The sequence below is a fragment of the Astatotilapia calliptera genome, chromosome 20, assembly GCF_964374335.1.
Source record: "Astatotilapia calliptera chromosome 20, fAstCal68.1, whole genome shotgun sequence".
NCBI classification, from domain to species: Eukaryota; Metazoa; Chordata; class Actinopteri; order Cichliformes; family Cichlidae; genus Astatotilapia; species Astatotilapia calliptera.
Window position 1 is genome coordinate 23270371 of NC_137441.1, and position 20085 is coordinate 23290455.

Here is a 20085-nt window from a genome sequence, read left to right on the forward strand (position 1 = left end):
TATAAGGTTGCATTGTGCTAACTTTGTATTCCTACCTGAAAGAGAGAGCTTCCTAGCTAGTGGGTTAGCACTGATTCCCACTAAAGGACACTTTTCATATATACAGTATAACAAGTTCCATCACATTTGTACATTGATTTTAGAGTATCACAGAGAGGAGGGGGTTCAGCTAGCATAAACAGCACTGATTTCCAGAGTATGTAACAAGGACACGTACTACTGCACAACTGTGTTTTGTTTCTAGACTTCTAGATTACTGTAGGAGCTAGACTTCCTTATAGTTTTATGCTATTGAGCAAAGATTCTGTGGGGAATAAACGCACAGAGAATGTATCATCACATTTGCAAGGGCCACAATGCATTTGAAACACAAAAGAATTGGTATTTATAATATAATATGATCGTCACACAATGATACAGGTAGTTGCCTGAGGTAGAATCAAACCAGGGCCCTTATATTAGCCCTTTAACATATGAGTCCCTTTCTCAACAAACTGAACCATCTTGGTGGTCCATTGGAAGCTTTTTCACTCATTTTTAGTCCAGTCCTTTAATCCTTTAATCCTGCCTGACTATTTTCAAAGAAAGTTTTTTGTTTGTTTGTTAAGCTACTTAACACTGACCTATGAATCATTCAAGCACAAAAAATGCACCTGGGTCATTCCTAGTATTTAGTGCCATTTGAGTCTTCATGATAGAAGCAAGTGCACTACACTACAAACTCCCCTATTGCACAGCCTGACACATAGTATTTTTGCGCCAACAAGGTGATTCACAATGAGCTGTTAGTGAAAAATTGGCTGATATGCTATTTGTGGTATACCTCGACATGGTGTGCAGTGTGTCCTTAAAAATGTTGAGGAAGCTGGACAAAAGAAGAAGTGACGTACCTAAAAAAATATATCTGCATCACAAAGTCATGTCCTTAAGAAACAGGAAAAAAATCCAGCAAAGACTTAAGAGATACATCTGGCACGTCATAGATCCGTCTTCTCTTCACCAAATCCTCATCAGAAATGGTCTCAGTGGAAGGGTGGATGCCAGGAAACTAAGAAAGGGAAAAAGGGAGAAAGGGCTGAGGTATGCCAAGTTACACAAGAACTGGGCTGAAAATCAGTGGTAACACCATCCAAATTTAAAAGTTTCACTTCAAGTTGTTGTGAATATTCATGAAAGAGGTCAGTAGAGAGATGCAGCACTGAGTGTCTGTAGCTGACTGTAAAACACAGTGGAGACTCTGTGGCTCCTGTCAAAGGTGATGAAGTCCAGACAAGCAGATTTTAATCAGCCATGGGATGCACTGTTAACATTACACCAGTATACGCCATGAAATAAATAATATCAGTCATTACACACACACACACACACACACACACACACACACACACACACACACACACACACACACACACACACTCACAAATAAAATAGAAACCAATAAATGTGTTGCATTATTTTGCTGGAAAAATCAACAAGCGCACACTGAACTGACAAATCTATTATTGCCCCCAGCTTATTCAAATCTCCTCAGTAAAGATGTACTTTGTTCCAGCCAAACAAATTAATAGTAATGTTGCAACATAATTACTGGAAAACCACGTGGTCTGAAGGAGAGAAAAAAACAGAAAGCTCTTTGATGAGCTTTATAGTGACGGACGTGCACACGGATGTTCTCTCAATTCTCTATACACACATCAGATCGATTTGTAGGCTGCCACCATTATCAGCAATCTGCTGAATTATTCATGTTCATTTTTGCACTTCATTTTAAGCTATAAGGTGGTTTTATGGAGGCACTCATCATCACTAATGTGCTCTTTCTGTCACGGGCAGGTTTTAAATCCCAAGAAGAAAGGCAAAAAAAAGAAATACATCAATTCTGGAACTGTGAGTGCACCCACGTCACCCATAACTGCCTGTCATTTCCTCTGTATTGCTATTTACTGATGTCTTATAGAATCATATAGTAGTATAGGTATCATCACCTCTTACATCTGCTTCTTTTCACTGGCTGGCCACCTGTTTAGTTTTTTTGCCTGGCCCTGGTCCCTCTCCCACCGTCCTGTTCTGTTTATCGCTCTGTATGCGTTTTGGTATGTGTGTGTTTGCCAGGTAACACTGCTGTCCTTCAAAGTGGAGTCTGAGTATACCTTTGTGGATTTCATCCGAGGAGGGTGAGTAGAATAATAATTAGCCCGCGCTCACAGTGAGTGTCAACAGCCACCATTTTGAGGGTTTGTGTCTTTGTGCCAGTATCTCTCAAGATTATGTTTCCCAAAAGCATCATGCTGAGCACCACACTGAGCTCATATTGGCTTTGAAAGGGTGAAGCTTTGAGGAAGTCGGTGTTTGCAAATCTTATTTGTAAATAACTAATTTATTCAGTTCATTCACTTTTAATTAGCAGCTCTATTTGTTTTATCTAATTAGCGCTTCAAGATGGTGAAGGGAATATTGTCCTTCCATTCTAATTAGCTAGTTACCGAGACCGAGTTACAGCTTGTCGTGTTGGTAGAGTTGTGTGTTCGAAGGGTTTGTAGAGTGTTTGTCAAGTGGGCTAAAGTGCGTGTTACTCTTTCATGTTTCTTTTTATTTTATTTACCACAGAACACAACTCAATTTCACTGTGGCGATAGACTTCACCGCGTCTAATGGTAAGTCACTGCCTCACAACCATTTTGCTTTATTGTGATGTGTGCACATATTACTTTTTTTTGACCTACCAAAAAAATTTAATACAATGTTTGTGCCATTCTTTGGTTTTCCCAGGAAAATACTCCTCTGCACTTACACCTATTAAGTAGCACCTATTAGCATGCTAGCAAGCAAAACTAATGTAGGGTACATGGTATGAACTTATTCTTAATATTTTGGTTTTGCCCTTGTTGGTATGCTCAAAAGCTCATGTGAGCATTTGCAAAGCAATACTTCACAGTATGTTGTGACTACAGTCTGTTTTGCTTTGGTTATGATGTGCTGCTAATCTGTAGTTTGGCGCAGGTCAGCTGTTTCTACTGGATTCGATTCCTTACGTTAACCAAATCTAATCACCCACTCAATTTAGCTTCCTAACTGCAAATATTACTGCATAATAGCATTGTTATTGTTTTTTAATAATAATATGAACTTACTTATATTGTATGGTATTACCTTCACCTCCAGCACTACTCCCAGGAACCTTGGAGTCCGTTTTGGCTAGGACATGTCCTTTAACTTCCATATTTAACAAAGAACTATGACTGCCTTCTTTTATCTGCACAATATCGTCAAAATGAGAAGCATCCTGTCTTAAACAGATGCTAAGAAAGCATTTGGTACTCTAGGTGGGACAACGTGCACTCTCTGAGTACAGACTTGCGATTCCTGGAGTTTCCAGAAGTCGAGTGGAAACAGCTTCCAGTTTGGGTTTAGGAGACAGCAATAAGGCTTTAAACTGTACTTGTTAATCAAGTTTATAGTGAGGGCTGGATCAGGTGACCGTTAACCATCCCTTAATGGTCCTGCTGCTACAGGCTAAAGCTGAATGGAGGCTTCCCACAATCCAGTAAGCATCCATTCCCCCTCCATTCACTATCCATACACTTATATATATTACCTTTGCATGTCTTAAACTTGTTTTTGTCCTGTTTGTGCTCTTTATGCTTCTCTTTCCCTTCCTCCCCATCACTTGTGGCAGATGGCTAACCCTCCATAAGTCTTCTGACAGAGGTCTTCCTTCCCACTGTCATTAAGTGCTGTCCTATAGGGGCTCATGTTATCAAAATATAAAACTATTACCGGTGTTGGGGAGTAACAGAATACGTGTACCGCTGTTACGTGTTTAAAATACAAAATATGAGTAACTGTATTCCGTTACAGTTGCCGTTTAAAAAGGTGGTACTCAGAATACAGTTACTTTCTTGAAATACAGGGATTACACGGCGGTCTTTTCCTGTTTCATATGTTAGGCTGTCCCCTCTCTATTTTTGGTAATTCCACGCCGGTGGAAACCCAAACAAAACATACATTAAGAGGCTCTAATGCTCAACCTTGCGGCCCATGTCACCTCTACTTGCACAATGAGGTGACGAAATATTTTTTTAAATTATTGTTCAAAAAATGATTTAATATGAAGGCAATAGGCAGAGTGTTACAGGCATAGCCCTAAAGAATTTAGCCTCGTGGGCAGTATAGTCCAGTTGTAAGTAAGCTATTAAGACTCGACTGTACACTGTGTTCGTGTTTTCCTCCAAAACAATAAGTTCAGTTGGAGCAGCCTTTCAACGCCTCTCTCTGTCTCTCGCTAGCAAAGTTGACCCAGACAACAAAGTAAAGCTAGTTTTCGGCTATGAGCCCCACACGGAACCCGTCAGAGGTCCCTTTACTACGGTTCGCAGCCGCGGACCTGTTTTATATACCTACTGTTACTCATTTATGTTAAGATTATATTAATATTATATTAATATTAATATTATATTAAGATTTAAAAATCTAGTTGGTATTGGTATGGCGAGTAACCTTCAGTAATAGTAATAAATCACACAGCAATAGTACATTCATGTAGTTATAAAAAGCTTGATAACATATTAAGTCATCCAAAGTATTCAGAATATGTTACTGTCATTGAGTAACGTAACTGAATACGTTACAAAATACATTTTGGGGCATGTATTCTGTAATCTGTAGTGGAATACATTATAAAAGTAACCTTCCGAACACTCACTATTACTTTTAATCAAACTATGTAGTCCCTCGCAATTGATCTGCCAAGTTTGAGGTAGATCAGATGGACAGGTAAAAAGATGAGAAGAACAGACAAACAGACATACGTGGATTTATTTGTGACGATGTTAAAAAGCATTTTTACACTGTCTGTTCTTTTGGTGTGAGCATTGTGGAGATTCCCATGCTTCAATCAAAAATATATTCTACTCCAGGTGCTCTTGACAAAACTGTACAAGCTTAAAACAGTTTAGTTTAAAAGCATTAAGCTGGAAGTGGTGGTAAATGTGCAAATCAGCTGTATTTAACAGAAGTCTGGATTCAGCACGAAGCTTGATTGGCTCTTGCTGGGGAAATGATATATGAGAAATGTGCCTTTATGCTACTTAATTAGCATGCTATTCAGTTATATCACCTCGTGTTTTCTCCTAACTGCAGTCTCCTCTGTCTGAAACTGTGCTTTCTGCTGTTAGACACAGCAAAGGTATTTCTTTCCCTAATATAATTTGACCCTTCACCTTTCATTGGCAGGTATACTCAACTTCTTGATGGTGGGTGCTGGATAGATTGTTACATTAAGGCTCTTATTTTCACATGATGGAACGTGCAGTCAACCGTGCAACGTGCACAGGGAATGGTGAATGTGTCTGGTATTTTCATGGCCAGAGGTGCACCTGCAGCGCAGTTGGGAGCTTGATGGGATTAGGGGGAATACATTATCAGTGGGTGTGTGGGGAGCAGGCATCTGTCGTGGATAATCAAATCACCCCCCCATACCCCTCCCCTTCATCCCCTTTAAAAGCAGGGCACTCTTTTTAGAATGGAAGAGAGAGTCCAAACCACCTTATCCCAAGGGGGCAAAGAGAGAGCTGTCTTTTAGTCACATTCTGCGATCTTTATATGTGTGCAATAATTACAGCGCTAGCAATACCAATGCATTTTCTTAAGACATTTAGCATGATTGCATAAACTCCTTAATTCCCCATACAAAATCCTGTTTCCGTGAGTCTTTGATTTTCCAGAGATAAAAAGTGTCTTCTTTCCCTGCAACTATCAGATTTTACTGGTACACCCACAAGTCTTTACATAATTCATCACAGCCATAGCCTGTCTCTGTTTGCTGCATCGGGAAAACCTGAAAGAAGGAGATGAAACATATGGTATTTTCTTGGCATTGATCATCTCATAGTTTTCCACTGGTGATTTAGTGTTGCTTGTATTTTGCAGATGAAAACAAACCAGAGAGAAGGAGGCACTGTTCACTTCACATTGTGCTCTGTGTGCATGTGTGTTTCCTCTTCTAAGGTAACCCATCCCAGCCCACCTCCCTCCATTATATGAGTCCGTACCAAATGAATGCATATGCCATGGCACTGAAAGCAGTGGGAGAAATTATCCAGGACTACGACAGCGATAAGCTCTTTCCTGCCTATGGCTTCGGTGCTAAGCTGCCCCCCGATGGCAAAATCTCCCACGCGTTCCCGCTGGTAAGAAACACACGCACAGTTTAAATGTAGAAGGCAAATATGCACAGTTCATCTGTGGCAGGGTGTGCTGGACTAGAAGATGCGGCCGTGACACCAGCTGTTTGTACAAGTTGAGAAGTTGGCTCATCTGCCTGCCAGCAGGAATCTCTCAGGATCCGCTCCACTTCCTCCCGGCTCCCTCCCGAGGGGACAAACCAATAAAAAATCAGTGGCTATGAAGCTGAAGTATACCTGTGCTGTGAAAGTATTGATTGCTGCGGTCTTACAGAAGTGCTTCAACAGACAGGACAACTGCAGGATTTTTTTTTTTAAAAATAGGAAAACTTCTTAGAAATAACTACTACTTAAAAAAAATGCATTCATTTTTCTTTGATTCTATTGTTTTCTTTCTGTAACAATGTTTTTTGCATTTAACTGATCTCACTTCTTATGATCCAGAGTGTTTTAGCTCTTTCAGTTTGAAGACCACAAGGGCAACAGTCCTTTCCATTAAAAAATGTTTTTTTTCCCCCAAAGACACTGCAGTGAATGCAATCACCGCATATAAAAAGTTGGCAAGGGGAATCTGGCTGATCAAAGTGATTTAACATTTGGCATTTTTATCCATATGCCTTTCGTCACGCTGGTTAAAACTGGTTAATAACGGGAACAGAGACGTGACAGTTTCCCATCTGTTTCCAACCATGCATTTTTGGATCATATGTCAAAAAACTAAAAGAACAACTGAAGTTCTTGGACCTTGTAACCACTGAAACAGCAGCGTGCTGGTGATGTTTACATATATGCCAGGATGGGAGAAAAGTGCAGATTGTTGTATGTATTATTTACTATGTTACTGGTTGGAATGTTCCTGTGTAATATTACTGTTTGGAAGGAAAAGGACAAGAAAGTAGTTAGCATTTAAACATTTACAAAAAATGATGAGAGCGGATTAGCTAACATTTGCTAGCTCTTTAACACTGGTCCATCTGCTGTTGGTTTCAGGGTGATTATAGTTAGTGTTGTGAAGTAGTAGTGACAAAGGAGTAGTATTTTGATGTCCACATAACATGTAACTCATCTCCAGTGTTAGTTAAAATATTCCATCACTGATAAAAAGGGTGAATGTGCAGAATATAACACGCAGTGCCATGACTCCAGTTTCACAAGTCTCAGGCATCAAATCTGGTAAAAAATGACTTGCAGGTAGTAAAAAAAAAAAAAAAAGAAGTTTCTTTTGTCCTTCTGGTTTCTTTAAAAATGTGACATGATGTGGAAACTTTGAATAGAAAATATCTATCTGTGCTCATGTTTCATGTTGATGAATGCTTCAAGGACAGAGTGCATTTCCTAACATTTGTATGTGTTTTTGAAACCTTTAAAACTGGATACTTGCTGCTTGTGCCGGAGCTGGGCAGCTATGTGAGAAAGTAGCCAGTTTTTTAGTTTAAAGAGTGAAACTGACTCAGGTTGTAAATGTGTGTACTCTCTTTTTAAATGAGCTTCATCACCCAGTGATGAATCTAATCAGATTATAATCAGTTAAATGTAGATAGATTTGATTTTATCAAAGCTGACAGCAGCATATCCAGCCTGTGTACAATATTTAATATACACTATATGTGCACTGCATACTTCATAAGGGCAATGTCTGCTGTTTGTTGCAGAATGGTGACAATGATAATCCAAACTGTGTGGGCATCGAGGGAGTCCTGGAGACTTATTTTCAGAGCCTGAGGGCGGTGCAGCTGTATGGACCTACTAACTTTGCACCTGTTATCAACAAAGTAGCAAAGTAAGTTTGAAGATTTGATTTTGATTTTTTGATTTGATTTTGATTTTATTGATTAGCATTCAAATTCAAATCTCAGTGAAAACAGTGGAAAAAAAAAACAAGATGGATGTATGCGGTAAAATATTATATTTTTAAGTAGTAGGTGTGCGTAGTTACATCAAATTAGTTTTTAATAACTGTAAATCCTGGAGAAAGCTATGAATTTGAGTAGCATTAAGATTATATATATATGTGCAATGCTGTTTGTGAAAGTTTGGAGGTCAGAAGTTTAGACAGGAGACAGCTGTGATGAGGAGTTAAATATCATTTTTTTATACAGGGATATATAATAATTAAAAAAATCTTTATAATCTCTTATATTAAGCTGCAAAAAACAGTAAGTCTAGGCTCCTGGGCTTTGTAGCTCTATGGACACCTATTTGGTTCATCGCATGTATAATTTGCGCAGCATGGCATTTTTTAAAGTTGAAATGAGCAGGGGAATTAAGAAAATCTGGTATTCTGATGTCCTCAGTAAGTACCAGTACTGATCAATCTGATGTTTGTACATCATCCTGGTGTTATCTGAAATCTGATGAAGGCAATAACAGTGGAGTCAAAGACTAAACAAATGACAAAAAAACATATTGTCACTTTGTATCAATATTTTTTATGACTTTGACACTTAAACACATTCAAAAAGTAAAAGCACTGGAGACACAGGAAATGTGTAAATCTTTTTTTTTTAGTATTTCAGAATTTCAAGGTTAAGATTCTTTGTGCAAATAGCCGTTATATATATCCTGCATCGTTATTTCTGAAGTGGTTCCTAGATGTGTTACAAAAAAACGGGAAAGAAAAAGATTTTGCTGCCATAGTAAATTGCATGTTTTTGCTCTGGTTGTTCGAGCAGAACAGAATGTTGGACGTTAAAACTTACGTGCACTGAATGATCAGTTGTCATTTATATATCCCACCCTGTGTTGGAATGCCACCTGCCAAGCAGCAGAAGGCATTAAAGTGGTGCTAAGAGAGTATAAATAAAAAACTCACATACTCACAAAATCATCCTAGCAGTATGCTACAATCCCATTTATTAACACCACACCCACACACAATTACACACAAAGGCACAGAAACACTGACTGACACAGATTTATACTGTTTTCATCAACACAAAACAGGGAAGTCAGTGGTGATAGATTCTTCCCTCTAACAGTAAATTCACAAGCAGCAGGTAAAAAACACACGCAGACACATCCAGCTTGAAACTCATTTGACTTCATATCGAGTTAAAGTTGATCTTTAGCGATGTGAGTACATACTCTTGTTTTGTTATCATTCCCCATGATGGACAGGGAATGAAGAGCAGTGGAAAAATGAGAAGCGTGGTTGCAGGATTTTATCTTTGGGGTGCTTGTTATTATTAAAAGGTTTCTGGCTCAGGGTGTGAGTGGATGGGTCGCTATGCTGGGTGAAAGATATGAAGTCCACTTTTTATTGCAGTAACTATATATAGTTTAAGTCTGTATTGTGTTATAGCAAGGCAGGATTGTGTAAGAGAAATAGTAGTCATTGTCAAGCATATTTTGCTAACATTATCCACCATAAACATCGGTCATATTAGGTATCGGCAAAACTTTAGCATTTATTTATTTTTTTGTTATTAAAAAAAGTTATTTATTAGTGTATCCCTTTGTAAGCGCTACAGAGCCTAGTCCCACATTAGCATCTACTTTAACATAAATAAAGTAGAGATTAAAATAGAAGCTAAAATGCCTTATTTCACACAGAGGATGAATTGAGGCTCAGGATAATATAAATTAATCTTTTTTCTGTTTCTCAGCTGGTAGAGCAGGTCAGCTACTAACTGGAAGGTTGATGGTTCGATCACAGTGTGCTCCAGTCTTTATGGAAAGTATCCCTGGGAAAGGACCCCCATGTTTCTCTCCATTGCATCCATCGGAGTATGAATGTGTGAGGAAAGAGGATGTTAGATAGGAAGCACTTAGAAACAGCGTAGAATGGGTGAATATACAAGTTGTGTAAAGCGCTTTGAGTGCTCAGATAGAAAAGTGCTAAATCAGTCCAAACCAGTTCATTTACCATCTACAACAGAAAGTAGAAAACGGGCCATTTAAGTGGTCTTTGTGTCCAGGCAAGCTGTTTGAAACTTTCAAATCTATTATCAGTTCAAAATGTGTAAAAAGAAATTTCTGAAGCTGACATTTTCAAGTTTAGTGTAATTCATGATTTCAATTCAAAAGAATTTATATTTTGCATTTATATTTTGAAACTGCAGTTTCCTATGGGACTAAGGCAAGCATGTATCCAACAGCAATAGTCAACATGGCAGTAATTTAAAGAATGGATGACACGTTTTATGACAGAACGATCACTTTCACTCTGGTACTTTATAATTGTCTGTTTTTGCATTTGACTATTTGATTATTATTTATTAATGTTCTACAGGAGCATTAATAATTCTATATAAGCTCTCAATAAATTTTGTTTTGTCTTTTTTGACAAAGCTTGAATCAGTCTCGTCTGCAGCTCATTGCCCCGAAAACAGACAGGCCTTCTTATGTTTTCTTTGCACAGATTATTAGCTTTAACCTGTGTATTTCTATGTGTGTGTCTATGTGTGTGCGTGGGTGTCCGTGTGTCTGTCTATGCACATTCCCCAGCTGTGCAGCAGAGATTACAGATGGCTCTCAGTACTTTGTCCTGTTGATGATCACAGATGGAGTGATATCTGACATGGTCCAGACCAAAGAGGCTGTGGTCAATGTGAGTAAACAAACACCACATGTATACAACTCCCTTGCATGCATGTGTTAAAAATTAAAGCTGCAGGCGTACTGATGAATAACAGCCCTCTGTGACCCCACTGACTCTCCTGCATGTGGGGTGAAGATAATGTTTTTACATTGTTTGGATAAAAACGATTAGCATTCTTTGGTAAGAGCCTCTAAGTGAAGCTTTTCTTGAACAGAGGGGAGTTTTTTTCATCTTTATTGACGTAGTGTTTGAAGAGGTCAGTAATTTCAGTAACCCATCAAATTAATTTTTAAGCAGTGTTTGGTTGGGTTCTGAGGTTTCTCAAAGCACACAGTGTAGAGCATTAAAAGCAAGCTCTCTGTTATTGTCTTCATCCTAATTACCCATCACGCAGTGCAAAGTAAATTTCTCAGGTCATTACTTTAAATCACAAAATGTAGGCTGCTGCATCAGGTTAATAGCCTCACCCAAAACAAGATAAAACGTTTAACAAGTGTGAATCAACATTTAATTTCCTGCTTCTCACCCGTGGCTTTAAAAATCTAATGAGTTAATGTGGATCATCTTTCCTTTTGTCTGAACAGGCGGCATCACTCCCTCTTTCCATTATCATCGTAGGTGTTGGGCCGGCTGAGTTTGATGGTAAGTGTTTGGGTATACTAACAGGGTCTATTATTTATTTTATGGCTAAATGTGAAGGTGGAAAAAAAGGCCTATCCTGCCTGTTTCCATGTCACAGTAGATGATTTTCCATCCATGTTTTTATGCACATTTTCAATTTGCCCATAAAAATTGCAAAGAAGTTTTTTTGCCTCATAGAGGTGGATGAATGCTCACTCATTATGTGACAGATGACCAGCCCCTCAGCAGCTGAGCCCTGGTAATTTGCTGCATGTCGTTCCCCCTCTCCTCTTCCTCAACAGTTCCTGTCTGTCTTTACTATAAGATGCCTGAAAAAAGAAGCAAAACCCAACCAGTTATAAGCCTTTGACTGAAATCTGTATCAACCTGTCTCTTTGCTCCTCACCTATCTTTTTGTGCGATTGCTTCAGACTCACCATAAAAGCCCCATGACATTTGAGAGATTGTGAAAAAATGAGAGGCAGCCAGCAAGCTCTACCTACCGACCAATATTTCATAGGTTTTTTTGTTGTTTTTTTGGAGGGTTACTTGTTAGATAATGTGACAAAGGACTTCAGTTACTCTATCGTTTCTTTTGGACAGCATTTTCTTGAGAAAGCTGTTTAGCCTCCTGTGCGTCCCAAATCTCAGTGCTAACCTCGTTACGCTCATACACTAATTTGCAAATTTTGCATTGTCATGTTTTTAAGACCTACTGTTAATAATGCCATCATCTGCATCAACTGGTAATCAGCTACATCATCAGTGGCCTCGCCACTGTGTGGAACGTTACATAACATAAGCCTCATGTGAAAGAAATAGCACTCGCGATAGCCACAGCAGCTTTATTTAACATGTTTGATAGAGCTGTCTTTACTCCATGCACTCTATGTGCTGCTATTGTTTTGAGCATTTCTTACAGATAATGGCATAACAGTCATTGTTTTGGTCTGCTGAATGATACGATGCCTGGTAGTACACACAAGACTCCATTCTGTAGGTATCTGAAGAGATTAGAAGAGCTGTTCGTGATGCAAGACCTGCACCTATGAAATCACATCGTCTTTTAAAAGTCTTTCACCCAGTCTTTTTTGTTGTCCTGCTAATTCTAGTGGTGGTGCTGTTTCTTCTCAGCCTCATATGCACACATCCCGAAAGCACCAGCACACTCACTAACACATACATAATGTATGGGATCATGGCTGTTGAAACACTGGGGAGTTAGACCTCAACAGTTCCTCTTCTACATCTCTCCAGTAGCTATTACTGTGTGTCATGTGTCTGTGTCTCTATTTCTGGTCTCCTCTCTGCTGTAGTGTAACTTTGAAAAAGAAAAAGCATATGTACAGTTATACAAAGATTTAACCTATTATTCTCAGTCTGTGTATAGATTTAGGCAGTTCTCAAGTCGTCTCTCTCTAACTCTTGCATTAGTGAAAGTAATGATTGTCCAATATTAGTTAGCTCCAAGTCCAACATGATAAGCTCAGTTTTACTAGTGATACTAGAGCAATTCTGCATTTCAATGCAGGATTCAAAAGAGAACTACAAATCAAGCTTTGGTCTCATTTATAATGAGCTAAAGAGACCTTACCTTCACAGACCTGAGCTTGAAGATAAGGTACTGGCAGCCCTCATTTTCTGGCACATTTGCTGCTACAGCAACAGGAAATAACTCTTTCTCTACCTTCTCTCTCTTGGAAAAATACTTTTTTACCCTCAGCTACAAAAGACAATGCACAGTGTTTTTCTTCCTCTCTCTTTTTTATGATGCACCCATAGCAGCTTGTGTTCAGTAGAGCTGCAGCTTGAATGATGTATGCTTGTAAATTGTATGTGGGTGTATAAATAGACATTGAAATACATCTGAATCAAACACTTAGGGGTTAGAAGTCACTCAGATACAGATTTCTTTTAAGCGTGTTACCACTGCAAGCAGCATTCTATTGGACAATCTGGAGCGCCTCAAAAGGACGCGGAAGGGTACCTTTAGCATTACTATGAGACACCTTGGGCCGTGACAAATCGTAGGTATGTTAGGCGTTGGGAAATAAAATGCTCTGTATTTTTGCTGGTGTCAAATGTCAAAACAGGTCAAATTTGACCAGAACACTAGGTAAGGATCAAATCTCTAATTATATTTAATTATATTTAACAGTGTTTTGTGTGCGTGCCCTATGAGCGTCTCCACAAAACAAGCAAAATAAAAATAAAAAAAAACCCCACTAATAACACTAGATTAGGTTTTCTTGAAACAAAACCACAAAAAAGTCAGACTTTGTAATGTCAGCCTCCATTTTTTCAGTTTTTCTGTTTATATGTAATGTCAAAAACAAAGTATCCAATAGTGAGAAAATAATATTTACCTTTGGCTTTACTCCAAAGAAGGCATTTGTTGAGGTAAACGTTAATATTTATCACCAAAATGCACATAAAAAACAGAGTAGGAAAAGTTGATTGAGTCACTGAGATTTTGTTTATTTTGTTTGAGCACGTGTTTGTATGTGTACATATGTGCGCATGTGTATGCAGTGTGTAAATGTGTATGCATATGTATATATAGCTGAGCAAGATCTTCCCACAAGCACCGTGCACAGAATAAATCTGAACTCCAAACACATTTAATAAAATTCAACGAGCCTGACTTTGGAAAGGCACAAAGATGTGGTGTTTTATCTGACAAACAGCACTTGAATTTTGCTTGTCTTGATGGAACTCGAACAGGAAAAGCAGCTGTGTCATAATTGGTTCTTTATGTACACCAGCTCTTTCTGACCCCTCCTGAGAAAATAGCTGAGGAAAGTCAATGGACTCAAGTGTGCAAGCAGCTTACAGCCCACAAATCAATGAATGACTTTTCAGTGGGAACTGTTTGCGTGTGTGAGTGTGTTACTGCTCGACAGGGTGTGACAACATAAAGTCTCCTCATTATGTTGGACGGCCCATTATTTTCTACTTGTTTAAGGAATCAAATGCTGGGATTGGTGGTGAAAGTACTCAGGCGTGCTGGGAGGTCGCGAGGTCAAACTGATTTAATAGAACCTCAGAGTGTGGATGTGCTAGCTGCTGCACACGCTATGAAGACGGTGTTATTTGGCTGCACAATGACAACCACTTAGCAACTAGAAATGTTGATATCAAGTTCTTAATTGTAATACAGTGAATATTTTCTTGGTTTGTTCTTATTTATATAGAGACAACATCACTATAGTTTCTGTTATATTCCCTTAAAAGAAAGTAAGGAGGACATAGATGGTTAATGTTTACCATGCTTTGGTAGCTGTAGCTCCAGAGGTAGAGCAGGTTATCTACTAATTGTAAGGCTGCTAATTTGACTCCTTGCTGCTCCAGTCTGCATGCTAAATATCCTTGAGTGAGACACTAACCCCAGGTTGTTCTCTGATCCATCCATTGCAGTGAATGTGTGTGAATGTTAGATAGAAGAAACTTAAACATAGAAAAAAGTGAATGTGTGAATGAGACACGTTGTGTAAAGTTCTTTGATTGCTCAGGTAAAGTAGAAATGCACTATATAAGACCCAGCACTTTTACCATTTATCATGCTACTTCCAGGTCCTGATTTTCATGTCATTGGCTGAGATCTTAGTCCTGCAGTGGATGGTAGCCTGTATAGGTTGACTGAAGTTGCACTTCAAGGCCTTTGGCCATTTTGGTTGTCAGAGCACGATGTGTTAATGAGTGTGTGCCTTTAGCCTTTGCTTTGCTTGCCAGTTTTTGTCAAGTTTCTTATGTTTCTCTTTCTGTTTTGTTCATCCTGATTGAACCTGATTCATCTTTTGTTTCTGTGCCTTCGGTTACAGTGAACAGAAAACGCTTTTAAAGGAGAGCTGCCATTTTTTGTTGATATTCTCCTGTTTTTCATTGGTTTATAGGGAGGTTTCTGATGCCTAAGTCAATCAATTAATCAAGGTTTTATTTTAAGTTAGTGTTTGCTGTGTTGCTTTGACTGTCCCTGAAATCTTTCTAGTAATATTACACCCAAACCTATCTGGAAATGCAACAACAACAGCGACTCTCTGTCTAATGTGCGTTTTATATCATTGTAGCACAACCAGTTTTGATGTTTCCATTATTTTTAGTTACGTCATTAATGGATTGGCCTGAACTTTGTTATTTTGGCTGTCAAGTCCCTTCTGCAGTTATCCCAATAGGTTAATAATTATTCTCCAATCCACAATGTGGCTCCAAGAGTTTCTTCAGGCTCCTGGTAGACACGTAATACATTGAACTTTTCTCCTCCAATGCCCTCCTTTCACTTACATGTGTTTTCATTGCATGTCAATATTTTTTGCCTGCTAAGTGGTTGCAGCAGATGGTTTGATTGTGGTGGAAGTCTTTTCCTGTTTAGAGGGATTTCTATGCTCCCAACAAGAGCCGTTCAAAAGGGACTGTCTAATCACTGGCATTCTCTGTTATTGGCACCTTTACACAATTGTTGAACTGTCAGTATAGAAATAAAACTCAACTGAAATTGAATTGAATGAAAGGATATCATAAAGCAATTCTCAAGCACAGGCTTAGTTTTGCTTCAAAGTCTAACAGTGACATCGAGGGGATGTTTAAAAAGGGCATCCAGCAGGCGGTGAGGTTATGTCTCCGATACTGGCACAGCGTCCATTTGGAAACAATTTTAAAATCAGAATTATGTATTTTTAAAAAATGGTCAGCCAAGGATCTTTCATTGTTTGCCAGGAGGTTTTGCCCCCTATTACCTAAGATTCTGTATAAATGTATTTGCATCCTCAAGTTGTGCGTAGCGACCTTACCTTTTTGTCTTGGTCAGATAGAAGATATGGAGTTTTATGCAGGTGCTATTTTTCATTGCCTTTAAAAGTCGCACCTCCAGCCTGGCGCAAAGTAGGTAGCACTTTATAATAAGGCTCATGACTAAGGGTATAAGCCCCCATATTCTTTATGTTGATATTCATGATTGATTTTCTATTATTCAGTTGGGCCTTTTTTTATTTATGCTATACTTAAAAATACTTACAGTCTCATTTCCTGTAAAAATATCCAGACGTTGGGCTAAGTTAAGTCACTCCATAATACAACCTGTGTCCTGACACATTTTGTTTCCCATTAAATGACCAGGAAATGATGCTGTACTTACAGTTACAGCATAGTTTAGTAGATGTACAGCAAAGAGAGAGGTGGCAAAGGAAAAGGCTTAAACTGGGTTCTATTGATTGGCTCAGCAGAGACATTGAAAGCATGTGCAGGAAGCTAGAGTGATTAAGGATGCAGAAGGAAATTTGCTAACAAGTGAAGAAAGTGTGTTGAAAAGATGGAAGGAGTGTTTTAAGGAGCACTGACTGAAGAAAATGAGAGCGAGGAGGATGGATGGAGGACAGCGAGCCTTTGTGGATCTAAAGAAAACGTATGATAGGGTGCCAACAAAAAGAACCTATGCAATATTTAATATGACTTACGTACTACTTAAATGTGTTTACTGTATTTGTAAGTACTCATCTTTTGTGTAAAACATGACTTGTCACCCCTTATTCTAGTGACTTTAGGCATGCTTGTAAATTACATGCATACATATGATAATGTTGTAATTTCATATAAAACACATTACAATTCCATTTAATTACTGGGGAATTACGCCCTTAGTCATGGGCTGTACTGTAAAGTTTTTCCAAATTTCCTTCTGTGTTTGGTTGTAATTGAACTTGCCTTCTAAACACTGCTCTGTATTCTTAAGCTACTCAGTCCCGCTCTTGAGTGGCTGGAATTAGTTTCAGTTATTATTTTCATTTCCATATTTGGCTCGAGGTTTTTGCTATATAAAATATTCTAACAGTTCTGCGCTGAGTACCCGTTCTTAGCCTCTGTGCTTTGTTCTGCTTCAGCAATTATACAGTGAAATACAAAAGAACGTGTTGTGCCTTCTTTATATTCTCCCCCTTTGGTTGAGTCATGTACGCTCTGCCTCTTTCTCTCCTTTTAGCTATGGAGGAGCTGGATGGAGATGAGGTGAGAGTATCCTCAAGAGGGCGTCTTGCTGAGAGAGACATTGTTCAGGTACGCCTCGAAATTCGGTTAAGTCCTCGGGTTAGTCTTGAGCATGTTTTATGTCCCCCGGTGGAGGACGGCTTGCATTTATAGCACACACTCAGACCCTCACTGGGGACTGCCTCATACAGTATGCAGTATCCATATGTATTACACAAGTTTACTGTATAACAATGCCGACGTTTCTCATCCATGCCTTTTGCTTATCACTGATCAGTCAGTGCAAAACCTTGACTAAAAACAACATTTGGTAACCTTTAACAGATAGATTACAAAGCTTAAAGGCATTACTGTAATTTTTACTGTTTCTCATCAGCTATGGTACATTTCATCACACAGACTAATGTCATAAGGATCAATTATAAATGTAATTTTGCTAATGACTGGTTTATATTAATATATATATCAATCATTCTTTTTCACTGTAAAAAAATTTGCAACATTTAAATTATCTTGTAATTCACCATTTATTAACAGTGGTTATTCTAAACTCTCAATTTAAACATTAAAAAGTGACTTAAAGCCATAAAAGGTCCTTTCTTTTCTGTCAATCAAATTTTCATAACAACAACTAATACCTCAGGACACTTTATATTGTAAGTTAAAGATGCTACAATGAGACAAAAAATAGAGGACAGGGAGGCTCAGTGTTCAAATGAAGAAGCACAGGAAAATAGCAAATAAAAATTGGGATAGTTAGTGAGATGAAGAAAGGGTAGAAGGTAGATGTACAGCAAAGAGAGAAGTGGCAAAGGAAAAGGCTTAAACTGGGTTCTATTGATTGGCTCGGCAGAGACATTGAAAGGATGTGCAGGAAGCTAGAGTGATTAAGGATACGGAAGGAAATTTGCTAACAAGTGAAGAAAGTGTGTTGAAAAGATGGAAGGAGTGTTTTAAGGAGCATGACTGAAGAAAATGAGAGCGAGGAGGATGGATGGAGGACATCGAGTAAGTCTTTGTGGATCTAAAGAAGACGTATGATAGGGTGCTGACAAAAGAACGGTGGAAGTCAGGAGTGGCAGAGAAGTGTGTTACAGTGAGCCAGTGGTGAGGTGTGCAGTAAGACTGACACATGGGGTAAACCTAAAGGGTGCAGCAAAAAGAAGGAAGAAATAAAGAAATACATGAACATTTCAATCAATGTCATGTATGAAAATGATGTTAAAATGACGTTCATGAAGTGGTGATATTAATATATGTGTTGATGTGTTAAATAGTCGCAACTTATAAAAGGCATGTGCCTCAGTATTAAATCTGTTTGGATATTTACTTATGTAAAGCAAAAGGATCAAGCGTTCCGGGTGTGTGACTCAGGGTTTTTCAGTTGTTTGTGAGTTCATAGTTTGTGTTCATTTTAAGAAAGGTTTTATATTCTTGCTTTATAGTCTGCTGTTAGCGATCTGATCAATTGTTTCTTTCTACTTGTGATTTTGTTATTCTGTGCTTTAGTCCTTTGCCCAGATTTTGTTGACTATAGCTCCATTTTGTGATCCTGGTCGTGTTCTCGTGTCTGCTGTCTGGTCTCTTTGACCTCTCCCTCTGTAGTTCGCCTTGTCTCAGTGATTTTTAACTTTTTAACTGTTTTAGTTTTTTCTGTTATGTCTGCACATAACAGAAAAATATCATAGAACCCGTGTTAAACTATATCTTTAGACACTTTGTTACTGGCAGGCTGTTGGAAGAATAGCATAGACAGTATAACAGATGGATGTAGCTACAGTGATGCCTCCCGTTATTTTCTGAACTCCTTTGAAACCCTGTAAAGAATTTTTCTGGTCTTAGTTCCAAGAACTAACAAGATACACGTCTGACTTTGGAACCGCTTGCTCACTGAACAACAGCTGTTTTTTTTTCTTATTTGATAAGTCTTAGCGGTGTTAAGGTAGGGTTAACACCGCTAAGACGTTACAAAACAAATGAGAAAATGAATTACTAAGAAATGAATTCAAAAGCAAAGTGTTTATAGGGGTCGGGAGAGAAATACTTTTTTTCCTTTTTTTATAGGACCAGAAGTCTTTTTGCAACCACAGCTCTCGCCACCTGGTGGCCTTTTGCTAGAATGCAGGTGTAGGGCACAATGGCTTAGTTTTCTGAACAGGAAGCTGCATCTATATTTTTACTGTCTATGCAAAGAAAAATATTATTAGTTCCCATTTCTGTAGTTGAATCTCTGAGAGATGCCAAAGATAACAGTTTGAGAGACAAGGTCATTTCCTGAAGAGCTATTAGCCAGAAAATTGGCATATCTCAGCATGGTGTGCAATGTGTCCTGTAAAAATCTTTTTGAAAACTAGACACGTGGAGGACAAAAAAGATGTGATAGGTCTAAAAATTGTCAACAGTAGATGAATGGTATCTTAAAGTCATGTGCTTGAGAAACAGCAGAGACCTGACACAGGACGTGAGAGATGCATCTGGCCTTTCAGCTGATCCATCTGTTGTTCACTGAAGCCTCATCAGAAATGGGCACAGGGGAAGGGTGGCTGTCAAGAAGCCATTCTTAAGGAATGGAAACAGTGAGAAAAGGCTGAGGTAGGCCAGATTACACAAGAGCTGGACTGAAAATCAGAAGCAACAGGTTTGGCTTAAATCATCTTCAATATGAGGTTAAGAGACAGGTAATCCAATTAGTTTCTACAGCCATCTGTAAAACACGGCTTACCTAAGAGAGACTGTATTGTAGAATAAAGGTGGTCATACCGAATA

The 20085-nt window shown here is 38.6% G+C and overlaps 1 protein-coding gene and 1 long non-coding RNA gene across 2 annotated transcripts in view; one reads left to right on the forward strand and one right to left on the reverse strand.

Moving 5' to 3' along the window:
* The window catches only part of LOC113013066 (copine-9-like), a 115633-nt gene that overhangs the window by 88032 nt on the left and 7516 nt on the right, over positions 1–20085 (forward strand). The window contains exons 12-19 of the mRNA XM_026153657.2: positions 1834–1887; positions 2113–2174; positions 2608–2654; positions 6007–6188; positions 7835–7962; positions 10629–10731; positions 11307–11364; positions 17315–17388. Of these exons, the coding sequence (XP_026009442.1) occupies positions 1834–1887; positions 2113–2174; positions 2608–2654; positions 6007–6188; positions 7835–7962; positions 10629–10731; positions 11307–11364; positions 17315–17388 (708 nt within the window). The remainder of the gene's footprint in view (positions 1–1833; positions 1888–2112; positions 2175–2607; positions 2655–6006; positions 6189–7834; positions 7963–10628; positions 10732–11306; positions 11365–17314; positions 17389–20085) is intronic.
* Positions 1–20085, reverse strand: part of LOC145422921 (uncharacterized) — a 131988-nt gene that overhangs the window by 50381 nt on the left and 61522 nt on the right. The window lies entirely within an intron of this gene.